A 15,578-nucleotide genomic window follows, 5' to 3' on the forward strand; every position below is an offset into this window, starting at 1 on the left:
TTCGCCTTAACCAGATTTCTTATAGCAAACCCAACCATTTGTGTTCGTCGCGAGTCGTTAAATTATGTATGTACAGAACTTGGAAAGTACTGACATAAATACGATTAGAACAATTATTTTACAAGCAGTAATTATTCGCCTGAAACACTCATCCACATTGAAAAATCTCCTGATAAAAGATACATGACGCCAACGGGACTCGAACCCGTGTCCCTTCGATTTCCGGTCGACAGCTCTGACCACTGAGCTATGGCGGCTTATCTCTTACCCGCGAAATGATTCAATATATACTAGTGTTTCATTCAACAATTACTGCTTGTTACATTTTGTTGGCGTCATGTATCTTTTATCAGGAGATTTTTCAATGTGGATGAGTGTTTCAGGCGAATAATTATTGCTTGTAAAATAATTGTTACCCTTTGTGCTATGCATAAAAAAACCTTGTCTTAAAACATTAGTTTACCAAAAAAAAAATAATAATTAACGATTAGAACACTTGTGCGCCTAACCGGACAACGTAGGTTAACAAGAGCAAATTCATGGTGCGAAATTCTCTCCCTAATCTCACACCCACAATCACAATACTGAAATGGGCTTTAAATAGATGTACAATGGGTTCGGGGCGATAATAGCGTTGGGCGATACCAGTAGCAAGCAGTACGCTCTGAGCGCGGTAGTACTGATCAAACCATGCAAGCCGCATGTCTCTCCGTGCTAATAGCTCTGTCATGTTGTTCGGTTGCAGGCGTGCATGCGCGCCCGCTCATGTCGGTACCGGAGCACGAGGCGGAACGCGAGCTGATCGTGGCAGCAGAGCGCGCGCAGGAGCTGGGTGGCGCGCTGGTCCTCACACCCCTGGAACTCACAGCCAACGCTCTCCTCATGCAGGCCAAGTACGCCGAGGTAGACCGCGGCTTCGACAACGTTACCCAGTTCAACCCCGCCTGGCACTTCTTCTTGAGAAAGAAATACATCGAAGAAACGGAGGTGTTCGCCTTTATCAAGGCAATGCCCAAAGGAGCAGCTCTCCACGTTCACGACACGGCAATGATCGGCGGGGAATATCTAGTCAAGAACATCACTTATAGAGATAATTTGTATATCTGCGAGCAAGAAAGCACAGTAAAACTGATGTTTGCCGCATCCACCCCGCAAGATGCAGACTGCACCTTCCAGGTGGTGAAAGACGTGCGCGCGGCCAGTGAAGATGTGGAAGAATTTGACGCCAATTTGGCAAGATATTTTACTCTAGAGACCGAAGACCCAGCCAGTGAGTACACGGATATCAAAGAGGTGTGGTCCAAATTTCGCAAAGTGTTTAGAGTCGTCACCCCCATGCTGATGTATAAGCCCGTTTGGGAAGACCACTTCTATGAAGCTCTCCGTCAGTTCCGCGAAGACGGTATTCTCTATACGGAATTCCGCTCCTCTTTACCGGAGCTCTACGATCTGAACGGCAACACATTCGATTCTGTGGAATGTGCCAAAATTTGTAAAACCGTTAACGATAAATTCGTGCGTGATCATCCTGATTCTCTCGGGTCCAGACTTATTTACGCTCCTCCACGGTCCGTTCTGCCGTCAGTTGTGTCCAACTTCGTGAATATAGCCAAGGAAGTGAAGAGTCAGGTGGGAGATTTCTTGGCAGGATTCGATCTTGTCGGACAGGAGGATAAGGGAAAGCCTCTGAAAGAATTTATTGCAGAGTTACTAGGAATTCCTGAAGACATGCACGTATTTTACCACGCCGGTGAGACTAACTGGTTCGGAACAGCGACTGACTACAATCTGATAGATGCTGTGTTGTTCGGTGCCAAGCGTTTGGGCCACGCGTTTGCCCTTTTGAAACACCCAGAAGTGAGTAAAATAGTGAAAGAAAAATCGATCGCCATCGAAGTAAATCCGATCTCGAATCAAGTGTTGAAGTTAGTGGAGGATATGAGGAACCACCCCGGGTCGGTGATGCTGGCCAACGACTTCCCCGTGGTGATCTCGAGCGACGACCCGGGTCTGTGGGGAGCGCTGCCACTGTCCCACGACGTGTACGAGACCTTCATGGGGCTGGCCAGCCGCCACTCGGACCTGCGTCTGCTCAAGCAGCTGGCGCTCAACTCCATCAAATACTCCTCCATGCCAGCTGACGAACAACAGCTCGCTCTGCGGACATTCCAACTGCAGTGGACTGCTTTCATCGAGAACTATGTTGAAACTCGGATGGTTCCTATCGTTTAAATGAAATCAACTTTTGTTGTCTATAAGTATACTATTCTAAAAACATACTGTAATAGTTTATGTAAATTATATAATAAATACTGAAAAGTATTCAAGTTATTTTACTAAAATTTCTGGATGCTTGATATGTAACAATATGACATATTATATTAATTAAATTATAATAAGAACCGGATATTACAATTCTTTATCACCTGTTTCCTATTTAAAATTTAGTGTACTGTGATACAAACACAAAAACCTATTTCTACAATACTGCCAGCTAAAAATTTGCAAAAGTCACATTCTGATTTACTTTTTATCATAATGGGTGAAAATCTCAAATTTTCAGAACGACACTTTTCAAAATCCTGCCTTTTTGCTTATGACGGCAATAAGATGTATATTTTTTTAATACGTAATAAGCGCTTGTTGCATGAAATGATAATGAAATGTACGTAGTGATTTATTGTTTTATTGCTATTTTGCGGCGAACTGGCGGCCGTTAAATTGTTATTTATTTTTATGTTCATAGTCTTGGTCGATAATGTCTAAAAACACTTTTATCTCTCCAGTTATTTTCTATTTTTTTCTAAATTCGAAGTAATTCAAAGCAGACCAGATCAATGACATCGCAAATGTCATCTGAAGAAACGTGAAGTTAGCAACTAAACGCGCAATGCGAAAATGACCGTATTTTTGAGGATTGGATCAAAGTGGTGCCAATGGGTAAATATTTTAACCCGAGCAGTATACGTCCCTTCTCACCGTATAGTTATAGAAGCCCTGCAAAAAATCACAAAGCATGTTCTGAAAATTAAATAAAATAAACCCAGTTGGTTCTGTTATTCAACACGTATGACATATTTATTGTTTTTGTGTTTAATTCGTAGAACTCCATTTAATTTTTTTATAAATTTAATTTAGATTAAATTTGATAATATTATTATTTATTATCAAATTTAATCTAAATTAAATTTATAAAAAAAAAAATAAAAAAATAAAAATAAAATAAATAAAAATAAAAATTTAAAAAAAAACGTATGACATAATTCACAGTGTTTCGTCAAAATAAGTCGTATTTTATTAAATATTTTCACAGCAGTCGCTTAAGCCTATTATTCATTATGATCGTTTTTTCAATATTAGCGCTCTCCCTCTATCCCTCGCATTTATAATAATAGTATTTGGATGATTGGTATAGCGCCTTTTTTGTGCAAATTCACCTCAAGGGCTCTGTACAAATATATAATACATTTCTACAATGATCTATGTTATTACTAACTATATATGGAGATAATATACAATACTATACTTACCTTGTAGGTCGCTTAAGATTAACACTTAATTAACATTAACTAATTGTTTATTAGCGAAATTTAGATACAGGATTAAGGACATAATTGGAAAATTGGATATAATTGGACTTTCTCTAAGGAATGTTATATTTAATTTAAGGGTATGACAGCTTAAAAATGTATTTTTTTAGTTTAGACCTGAACTCTGTTGGACTTGTTATGGATAGTTCCGGAGGAAGTTTATTCCAAGCCTTCGGCCCAGATGCTTCGAAAGCGCGATCTTCAAACTTAGTATTTGGCTTGCACTTAGGTTCCATCAGTTTGCCTACAGCTGATGATGTCTCTCTTAAAATATATATATAACCATCATCAGTAATCTTCTTCTTTTTGGACGCTTATAATTTTGAGTCTAATAAAGTGACCTTTCGATGGTTTGCGCATATAGAACGGATGGATAGACAAAGGAGTATCAGGAAAATATAACAGGCCAATACGTAGAGACACCCCAGAAAGACATTGCCCGATCAAAAGGATTAAACAAGTTACCTGAGTGTACTCTCGGATCTACAAGAACAGGAGACAAACAAAGAATACAAAATCAATATAGTTTTGTGATTCAACTCAAATTGGATGGAGATCCATTCTAAATTGCAGCTCCATAAATAACAAATGATCCACACATCCATTCCCTTTCACCGTGTTTAAATTAATGCTGCAGAAAGAGACAGAAAACCATAACATTAGTTGAATTGAACAACAAAAAATGAACAGGTAGAATGTCGATTTCACGGTTCGAGGAAAATTGGCAATATTTAAAAAAGGGGCAAAATATTGAATAGAAAAATTAAGATGCGACTGTTAATTCTTTAACCTTTCGGCGAGGTTGCGGGATATTTGACCGATAAGTGCTCGCTTGCAGTCCAGCATTTGCCGAGATGAATTAGAATGTTGAATGTGTCTCGTTTTTGACATTTTGTAGAACATGAGAGGAAAGGAGATGAAATCAAAGGGGAATAGGGCTGCCAAATGAGATTTATTTAATAAATATATAGATTAATTTTATTGAAGGACTTATTCCTTCCGTTAACACTTTGAGAGCGTAGCGTCTTGTGCCAGTGGCATAGTAAAGGATGAAATACAAAAGTGGACTATCTTTCATAAAAAGGAGCAGATGAAATTAAGTGTATTGATGCATTTCTTGCGTTAGCAGACTACAATGTGTATATAATTGAATGCTGACCAAAGTCAAAAGATTGCGGCATTCCACAGAGATCACGATCAGATCCTATGGGAAGGTAGTACTGTAACCACTACTGGTCACATACAAAATACACTAAACTCAAGCGCTCCTAGCACTCCTAGCGTCACTAGTGGAAATCATCCTGAACTGTTATTAAAACAAACAATGGTATTCGCGACCCTGGCGGCGTGGTTGTTTTTTGTACAAATCTAGTTTTATTTCGAGACTGATGAAATTTTGCACTTTAAAACAAGAGGAAGGTAACTGTCTACATGATATTTCGAAAAACCACCCCATCACCTTTCCCCACCATTTAACGCAGAATATTGACATTTATTGATGAAACTTTGCACAATTAACGTTCAAAATAAGAGGAAAATTACCGTCTACATCTGATTGCGAATAACCCGAGTAACACCAGGGAATATAATATAAAACCCTAAAGTACCTACTAACTAATCTGACAGCCCTATTCGTAATCGTGCTTGTTAGAATTTGGAGATGGATAATTTACAAAGGGAAAAGCTTGGACCGATCGTAAATCTATTGAAATATCTCGGCGAGCCGTAACGCTGCATAGTGCGGTAGTAGCTATCAGGAGATACCTGCATGGCCAAGCGGTGTACGCTCAACGCTGTACGGCTCTGCCTGTGTTTGCCCTCGGGCAGTGAGATTAATGATGTGTGCTCTCGTTGGTCGAATAACATATCCGAGACATAATGGGATATGGACCAAATTGGGTGGGTGTTCGGAGATGGTAAAATAAAAGTTCATAATGCAGACGAATTAATAATTAAAAGTGTTGGTAGGTTACAAATTATGTCTTCTATAAATAGAGATGCCGAAATTGACAATTCAAAAGACTGTATATTTAGAGCATTTTCGCCAAAATGTGTGAATGTTTTTTTATCATTTTCATACTTTCCATTCCGTTACTTTTACGATATATTCATAAGTTTCTACCAATATCAGATTACTAGAAGTCGGGATTTTTTCAGTGCAGAAATTCTGGAACTAACTACCACGATAATATGTACTCCTCGTTGCCCAGAATACTAATGGAGGATAATAATGCGGATTCTTCAAGGAGATCTTGAATTTATCACTTAATAAATACAAAATATTTTTGCCGGGGTACTTATTTATAAAAAATGTTAATGTAAAATTGTTAAACCTATGAGTATAATGTTGATTCATTTTGTTCCATTCTTATTTTTATATTTGCTTTAGTGTCAATATGGATAAATTGAAATGCATATCTCTTTTAAGTAGATGGGAATTGAATTAGTAGTAGTATTATGTTAATTTTAATTCACTAATTTAATTTATTAAAAATTGTTTTATGTAAAGCAAGTAAATAAATATTTTATTAAAAAAATATATACATAAGTGAATTATAAAATTGGACCTTAAAATAGAACCTTGAGGAACGCCTTCCAAGATTTTTATGTTTTTACTTAAGCTTATCTTTATTGTCAGTGATTATAATTGCTACATGATAATTGCTATATCTCTATTGTACAATAAATCCCTAAAAATAAAAATAAATCTAAAATTGATGTAGGTAACAGACACATTTAATAAAAGACATTAAAAATAAAAACCACAAAATTAAATGAATGTATTTACGTGTAGCTGCCATGCGTGTTCATGCAGTTTCCCCTGCGGCAGGGCTGGCGTGCGCACTCTTCTACGTCCTTGTCACACGTGTCTCCGGTGAAGCCGGGTGCGCACGCGCACTCGAACCCCTCCTTGGTGGACGTGCACGACGCGCCGTTCTTGCACGGGTGCCCAGCGCAGTGGTCCTGCGACTCGCAGAAAGCGCCTGGAAGAGAATCAGTGATTAATTGATTGAGTATGAATAATGAACATGAAACAGAAAAAAAACATTGGCAGTTACGGGAAACTTCACAATAATACCGCATCTGGAATGAAGTACTTACGAAAAGATGAAAGATATACTGAACAGAATAAGGAATAAAGAAGACTAGGTTTGGAGGAACCAAGTGATCTGGATAATCTCATGGTCAGTGGCAAAGGGTTTGGCAGGAGAAGCAGAGAAAGATCACGAGCGCCCGGAACTAGGGTGTCTTTGGCTCTTTATAAAGGAATGGATAATTCTGGTTCATTAGGGCAATTGGTATGGGGGGTCAGGATGCTCAGAAATGATTCAACGAATGCGAGGGAAATCTCCAATGCAGTTTTACAAGTGTAAAAAGTATTATGTATTTAGTAAAACATACATAAATGATATTATAGAATTGGACCTAATATGGAACCTTGAGGAGCGCCTGCCAAGATTTGTTTTCTTTACTTAAAGCTTTCAACAGCTTTATTTTCATGCACCGGTTGTTCAAGTCATTTCCAAAAGAAAAGACAAATGAACTATTTAGCAAAAAATCAACATCGCCATGCTTACCTACATGTTTTAGTGATTCATTTTGCCTCTTTTTGAAGTCTTAACAGGGTTGCTAATTCTAAGAATATAAACAGATTGAGTATTTTGTGATGTCGGTAAAATGGGTAAAAATGATTCTACAATATGAGAACTGACATAAATAATATCGAAGGGTTTATCGAAGGGTTTTTTACCAAAAACACAGTCGATATGCATTGGCAACCTTGGTCTTAAATTGATTAGAAAGTAATTAAACATTGATATCGCTTACCCGTGTGTCCTGGCGCGCAAGTGCATTGGTAGTCAGACAGACTCTTGAGCAGGCAGGAGCCGCCGTTCTGGCAGGGCGCCGAGTCGCAGCTGTTAATTTCGCGAATCTCGCACAGGGAGGCGCTGTACCCCACGGGGCAGTCGCAGAAGAAGGCCGGCGAGCCCGAGGTGCGAACGCGACAAGTGCCCCCGTTCTGGCAGCGCGGGGCGGGGCCCGTGTAGCAGGGGTTCGGATGCTGGCAGTACTCACCCACGTAGCGGGCCGTGCAACTGGAACAAGGGACATACCGTTAGTATTGAAATACACATAAAACAAGAACATGATGGGAGACAGGTGATGGACACAACTTCGTCTCAAAACTCAATTAGGACAATGGAAGTTGGTGTCCATTGCAATTGAAATAACATTAGATGATGTCATGGGTTGTGATGGGTTTAGAATAGACCCAATAGACCCAAACCAGCCAGTGAGACTATAACATATTCAATTATTAATTATGTTACATTCAATTATTGACAAATCACAGTAAGGGGAGACGGTAACTTTTGACTTAGTTTGCTCCCCTTTCCCTGTTTGGCTGATTTATTAATTTGAATGTCTATGTATTAGATGCAATCTTCTTTTTTATTTTATTTTTGCACATAATTAGGTACAACATAACGGACATTTTATATAATACATTGCAAAAGTACCGTTGATACAGTGACTAACTACCATACGTATTCCTCATTGCACTGAATACTTACGGAGGGAAATAATTATATCGAGTCAGTGGACTTCTTTAATTAATCTCTTGACAAATACAAAATATTTTTACTGAGGCAGTTTAGTTAAGTATAATAAATACCGTATAATTTTTACTAAAAGCCCATTAAAAAGGGCGTTAATAAATAGATAAAAACTTAATAATTAATGGACGCTCTTCCCATGAACGAATTCGGGAACACATTTGTGCAACTTGATCGACAATACAACATGTTGTGGCGAAGTCCCTGAGTTTGAGATTCTGACACAAATAATATAATTTTGTGGTTTTGCACAAAAACGTCCCTCTAAAATTATCCCATTATAAACTAGACGCCAGAGACACGTGAGGAATAAGAATCTATGGTTTGGAAACTTCCGATTGCGATGTTTGAACTTATTTGACCAGTCAATTTAGGTTAAGCTAAGATGATTCTTTCAGAAAACCGTATGATAGAATATCATAATTAAGTATTCTGTGAATGTTTAAAACTCCGTGGCATCAGTAAATGGATACCAAATTGAAGACGTGAAGACCGTTACCAACAATTGATACTTAATTATTTAGCAAAAACATATTCCGTAACCCGTAAATGTAGATCAAATTGAAATCCAAAATAATCGTCATTGAAGATTCCTATTGCAGACATATTTTTATAATATGATGTATCATCAAACGTGTACAAGCCAATGACACATGGGTGTATTATTATCAGTGTTCTACACATGTTCATCTTAACTAACTCGGGATTAAAAACAAAGTGTCAGTTGTCCATTTACAATTCTTAGAATCGTGACGCATGTAAATAGGGCACACGTGGAAATAATCCTAATAAAAAAATATTGGCGGGCAGAAATCCAACCTCTTGTATGACTAACATTTGGACTAATTTGTATGGTATTGCTAATGATGGTTCCATGATAACTCAACACAGTGACAATTCAACACACGTTTAAAAAATGGTATAAAGTCATTAGAAACGATGAAATTTTTTTTTTAACCTAACCTATTTAATCCATTTAATAAAGTTTTTGTTTCATCACTGTCCATGACTTTATATAACTTTCTAAAGATGTGATGAATTATCATTTTGATGATTTATCCGATCACCGCTAATGATATAATGAACTATTATTATTTAAGACAATATTACATTTTGAGGTTTTACTCATTAAGTTATTCCAAAAAAATAGAATATTCATCCCAGAGTTGCAGAAAAAAGTCAATAGATGTCGCACATTAAAATTAAAATAAGACACAATCTAGATTGCATTGGTTCGGGTTGAATCTTGCGATCATACATAAAAAATGTGCGGTTAGAAAAATGAAGATGAAATGACCGAAGAAGATAGGGTCCCATTAGCTCAAATGGTCGAGCTGTGCCCCGACAAGGCAAGGGTTTGTGTCGTAGATGTGACCGTATCTTTTTCCGTTTCAAATTTTCTTTTAGGAATCGGGAATATTGTCTTCAATAATCAAATATTACAATTTGATGTTTTACTTATTCACTAAATTAAAATATACATTATTATTTTATTTTTGTGTTGTTAATTCAGTTATAACGGCTTATAATTTTTTGGCGTATTTGATGAGACAAATAATAGTATACGTCATTAAAAAAATTAAGGAGGTTTTGGCATTTTTCATACATCTTCCCGATCACCCCGCGGCTTCAAATTGTTCTCGAATTTCTCCGTCCGGGGCATTTTAAGTTTATGGGCGCAAGCACGAAAGACAGCGTCGTCCTGGGGCTCTAGTATAAAATACAACACCGTCCTGGGGCTCTAGCATATAAGACAACATCGTCCTAGGGCTCTAGTATAAAAGACGACATCGTCCTGGTGCTCTAGCATAAAAGACAACACCGTCCTGGGGCTCTAGCATAAAAGACAACATCGTCCTGGGGCTCTAGTATAAAAGACGACATCGTCCTGGTGCTCTAGTATAAAAGACAACACCGTCCTGGGGCTCTAGCATAAAAGACAACATCATCCTGGGGCTCTAGTATAAAAGACAACATCGTCCTGGTTCTCTAGTATAAAAGACAACATCGTCCTGGTGCTCTCGTATAAAAAACAACATCGTCCTGGTTCTCTAGTATAAAAGACAACATCGTCCTGGTGCTCTAGTATAAAAAACAACATCGTCCTGGTTCTCTAGTATAAAAGACAACATCGTCCTGGTGCTCTAGTGTAAAAGACAACACTGTCCTGGGGCTCTAGCATAAAATACAACATCGTCCTGGGGCTCTAGTATAAAAGACAACATCTGGTTTGAACTTGGGAAACGGCGATTCGATAGTTATTAATGAGAATATCACGGGCAATGGCTAACAAATACTTGTCAAAAAAACCATCTAAAATAATTATATAAGTAAAATGATGTGTATAATTTTGATGTCTACGAATCTACCGAAATTGCATCGTCTTCAATATGATAGTGCTAAAATGGATTTAACTATTATTTTGTTCAGATCTGAACAGCCAGGTACTTCGTCTACGTGTCCATTATCTCTGCAATACAAGCGAACATTTCTTTAGAAGGATATGGCATATTTGCCCATGACGCAATGTTGTTTCCCTCATTACCGCTACAGGGTGAGAAGAAACCTTGCAGTTAAGATGTTGTATAAACACAAAAAAACACGTAAGATTTCCTGGAGGCATAAAAAACCTAGTAAAACAATTCATTATTTACACTACCGCTAAATGTTTAGGGGTGGTGAAATCAAAAACTGAGATTTAAACATATTTATTTATAACTAGTTGCTGTGGATCCGTCGGCAGACAGAGAAACAATAGCGCGTGTTGCGTTTACGTCCAACTGATGGCGCTGTTTTTATTTTATTTTATTTAAAAAAGCATGTTTTTACTTGTCATTGATGACATCTAGGTATATAAGGTATATAAAAACACACGCGTATTTGAATGCAATGTTGTGTCAACATTTCAAAGCAATCAATGAATAACTTTCGGAGATTTAAGATTTTAAACAAACATTTACATTTTTATTTATATAGATAGATAATTATAATAATTTGGTAATATGTATGGCAACGTATTTTGTGAAAAATCACCTAAACGCTGTAAATCTGTCCCCGATAAACCTGGCTCCGTGAATTTTCAAAATTGGAACTGATTGTGTGAAGGACTCAGACAGCCATAAAGTAGGTACCTAACTACAGGTACTGTAATATTTTAAAATAAAATAATTTTAAGTGTCTTTTTAAAAATTCGATTTCTAATATCCCGTGATTTATCACGGGATTGCGCTACTATATCATAAAAATGGAATTCCACCACAAATTTTCAGCATCAAAAATATAAATTTTTGACTAATAGTAATAGTTACTAACCGGTTTCATTCGAATTTTAAATTTATAATTCTCAAGGAAAAAAATGGGTTTTGCTTTTGTAATATTTTAGAAAGATGGTGATTTGTTTTGTTAGGTCACCCATAAAGCTAATATGTGCAGGCGTATCGGGCGTTCCTCGAAAGATTGTTTTCCTAACAAATGTGTTGACTTGGTCGAGTGGCCTGGCCAGGGTTGGAAACCAGAAATCCGACTGTCTATCGGAAATGTCCACACGAATAGCAAACAGTAAACAGGCAAAACAAATAAATGCACCGAACGGTTGACATTGGGTTAAGTAAAAAAAAATTAAACTGAGTATATATTTTTTTTAAAAAGAATCATCACACAGTTGCAGAGTACTTAATCGAAACCGGTCATTACTTTGGATTTGAGCCTAAAGTACTGGGAAGACCCAAAACGCATTGAGCGCGCCAAATTACGGAGGTAATTAATTGAAATCAACAAAACCCCATAAATATTTATATGGACGACAGCGCTAAGCTTAATGGATTTTAGTATGCGTTACTAGACGGCTTCACCAAAACTAAACGCAGAAAACCACATGAAGAGGATTAACGCTTGCAATACAGTAGGTATCACGTTTACTTAAATAGACAAACTTCAACAATATCTACATAACTCCCCGAAGATGGACACTGAAAAGCTATTCTAAAAGAAGAGGTAGCGCAACACGGCTTAATATCCCACATAAACAAGTCAACTACACACTTCTATCTGTTTATAATATTTAGACATATGCACTATCAATGCCAAAATATGCATCAATGATGCCTAATTTAGTACTAACGATGCCTAAATATGCACTACAAATGCCAAAATATGCACCAACGATTCCTAAATATACACCAACGATGCCTAAATATACACTAACGGTGCCTAAATTAAAAACGGTTCCATGATAAATTAACACATTGACAATTCAACACACCTTTAAAAAGTGATATAAAGTCATTAGAAACGATGAAAAAAAAAATTAAACCTAACCTAACCTAACCGAACCCACCCAAACCTACTTAACCCAGTTAAAAAAGTTTTTTTTCATCAATTTCTATGACTTTATATAACTTTTTAAAGATGTGATGAATTATCATTTTGATGATTTATCCGGTCACCATTAAAAACATACGCCTAAATTAAATGATAAAAACAGGAATGTGTTTTTTCGGTAAACACTTTTTTTATTTGATTTTCACCCGAAAAATCAAAACCTGATTCCAAAAATAACTCATTTCCTAATTTCTGTCTGAAATATGCATTACTCACGAAAAAAATACTCTAACAGTACACATACGAGTACATTATGCAAATGCATATAATCCGATGTCAGATCATTTCATAAGTTATAATAATATTTATTTAAGCATATTTTTCAATAGCTAAGGCCTAATTATACCTGCCGAGTGCTCGGCCGAGTCACTCGCTTTGTTACTCTGCCGAGCACCTTATTGGAGAGTAGAGGTGATCACATGTAGAAGAGACAGAGGGCGAGTCAGTTCATTGAGATTAGTTAGAAGTGCTGTTACAATGGTTTCGCGGTGAAGGGAAAAAAATTAAAAGAATTTTACAACAACAAACGTCAAACACTCCCAAAAAAATCTAAACACTTCAATTTTTTTTTTTCATTCAATGTGTGACTCGGCTGATCGCATTGACCGAGTGGAGAGCAAGTGAAGTGCCGATTGAGAATGCAGGTGGAGGGGGAACTCGACTGAGTCATTGGCCTAGCTTCTATCCACTGTCTCGCCTGAATCACTCTCCCGCTACTAGGCCGAGTACTGACTGACTGTACTGATCACATCAGCCGAGCACTTGGCCGAACGGACTGTCTCGGCCGAGCACTCAACCATTGCAAGTGTAATTCAGGCATTAAATCAGAAAAATATTACGAAAAAGAGTGCTCGAACGAAGTCGGGTAACCTTACAGCCTATCTGTATATAATCTGATGAAATTTTGCAGACATAACGTTCAAAATAAGATGAACATTATTGTATACATCGGATTTCTAAAAACTCAGTTTAAAGCCCGAGCAACGCCGGGAACTCCAGCTTCAACTTCGTAAATAAACAAAACAAAGATGAAATGTGAGTGCTGAATGTTTGTTTATGAAAATAACGTGTAATTTCACATCCTTTGTCCAATTCCCGAGGCACGAGTGTATTTCAGTTGTTTATTGTTTGGGTTATCATTTATCAAGTATCCGCCGAGGTAGGCAGAGAGACGTGGGTTCTTAGTTCCAAGATATGCATACAATATATACACCCCGGTCTGTTCTATAGACCTTTCGTCGAAAGCTACATTCTAACATATTTTTCTGGGCCTTTTTTCACATTAGCTGTACACTAGAGGCCCTAAAAAATTTGTCAGGGCTTATTTCATCATTGAGGATGCTGTGGTGAAAGGAAGTTGAGACCCATGGTGTAGGAGGGAGGAAAAACCCTATTAGACATCAACTATGATGTTCTGAATAACCACTATCAAAACTCTGTGTAAGTTGTTTTCTGCGCCTTTTATTCCCGGAACTTATTCTCCTTACTTTACCTAAAGAGACCATCCACACAGCATACCAAATATGACATGTGTGGAGCCAATGTAAAAACAATTGCAATATTATTAATCAAAGAATTGTATTGTGTTGATGTTAGCTTTTGCGTTAGGGCCCCTGACGGTGCTATCTGTCTAGCGGTAGGTATCTCTTTATTTAGTTATTAGTTGTGTTATAACCGAGTCGGCGGCATGGCCTTAGAAGAAACGTGGAGGGTACAGGAAGTCGTGGCTGTCTTAAATACTATAAAAAAACGCCGACTTTTTGTGTTTTAAAAGCACATGTAAGTAATAATATAGGTAGTGTCGTGTATGATGCTGATGGTAGTTTCATAGGTAGGTGAGCCATAGATTAATAGAACTAGGGGAGATGCGTCATGAACCATCATTATCATCATGATTATCGAAGAGTTACATCCAAACTGCATAGACAATCAAAACGGCTGTACAATAAACTCATATCTTTATTCACGCCTTGAAGGCTTTTACATGTATACATTGCTAAAGGTAAGTTGTTCAGGAGTACGATAATAAGTGTATATGTAACAAAATAAACGGAATCTGAACGATATAAGCAGGAACAATACAAGTTATTATGAAGAATTCTGTTGTACAAAGGAAGAATACTTAAGGTACTATGAAAGTAGTTACAGAGCATTGTGTAGAATTTTTTTTGATATTTACAGAAATAAACATGAACACTTTGTTGTAAAGCATGTTTGTACGTAATTAACAAACCTTTACTAGGCCCGATTGTGTGTTTTACAGAGCATAGAAAAATGAATACATAGATAAAATTATATATCGGTTATACGTTTGGTTTGTAGGTATAAAAATAGTTCATGCCATTGGTTCATGTTCATAGCCTTGTTTCTGTTTATTTTTTTATGTACAGGAGATTTTTACAATAATGTTTTGCTTCCGTATCCTTGATTCAGATTCGTTACATTAAAGAAATTATAAATAATCCTTGTAAACCTTCATAGGATCAAGTTCTCAAGGATCGGGGTTAGATAAAAGGACAATCAATGTTGTTTGTATGAACACAAAGTGTAGTGGTTTACCACCGAGTTCGCGGTAATTATCTCTTTCATTAGATCGTTCTCGTCTTAATGTACCAGATCATCTGAGATCACTCGCCCGCAGCATCTCGGCAGGATGGAATCAGACCCCAGAATTTTTCCTTTAAGAATGATGAATTTATCGACAGTTTAACCAAAATCTCTAATTATCTGGGTCCCAAGCATGAAACCCAACATCGACACTATATACGTATTTAATAAATAATATTGGTGATTAGTCGACATGAGTGAGAACGATAGTATCAAACTGCATAATATGATCCTAGAACCAACGGTCATAATCTCTTACTTAGTCCTTTCGCTAAAACAACATTTTACCAAAGAAAATTTAGATACTTTGTAACAAAGCTAAACAATGAACTTATACTAACAGCCTTACTAAAAAAACATGGCGTGTAAGGTTAGAATACAAAAA

At 37.1% G+C, this 15,578-nt stretch overlaps 1 protein-coding gene and 1 pseudogene across 2 annotated transcripts in view; one reads left to right on the forward strand and one right to left on the reverse strand.

Annotated features, from left to right (window-relative positions):
• N (neurogenic locus Notch protein) overlaps positions 1 to 15,578 on the reverse strand; it is a 235,274-nt gene that overhangs the window by 64,223 nt on the left and 155,473 nt on the right. For both annotated transcript variants that reach the window (XM_089642870.1, XM_089642869.1), the window contains exons 3-4: positions 7,419 to 7,687; positions 6,379 to 6,574 (exon numbers count right to left, since the gene is read on the reverse strand). In XM_089642870.1, coding sequence (XP_089498996.1) covers positions 6,379 to 6,574; positions 7,419 to 7,687 — 465 coding nt within the window. The remainder of the gene's footprint in view (positions 1 to 6,378; positions 6,575 to 7,418; positions 7,688 to 15,578) is intronic.
• Positions 691 to 2,355, forward strand: LOC149414869 (adenosine deaminase pseudogene; annotated as a pseudogene).

The sequence above is a fragment of the Hesperophylax consimilis genome, chromosome 19 (assembly GCF_061612785.1).
Source record: "Hesperophylax consimilis isolate HC1 chromosome 19, BYU_Hcon_1.0, whole genome shotgun sequence".
NCBI lineage: Eukaryota > Metazoa > Arthropoda > Insecta > Trichoptera > Limnephilidae > Hesperophylax > Hesperophylax consimilis.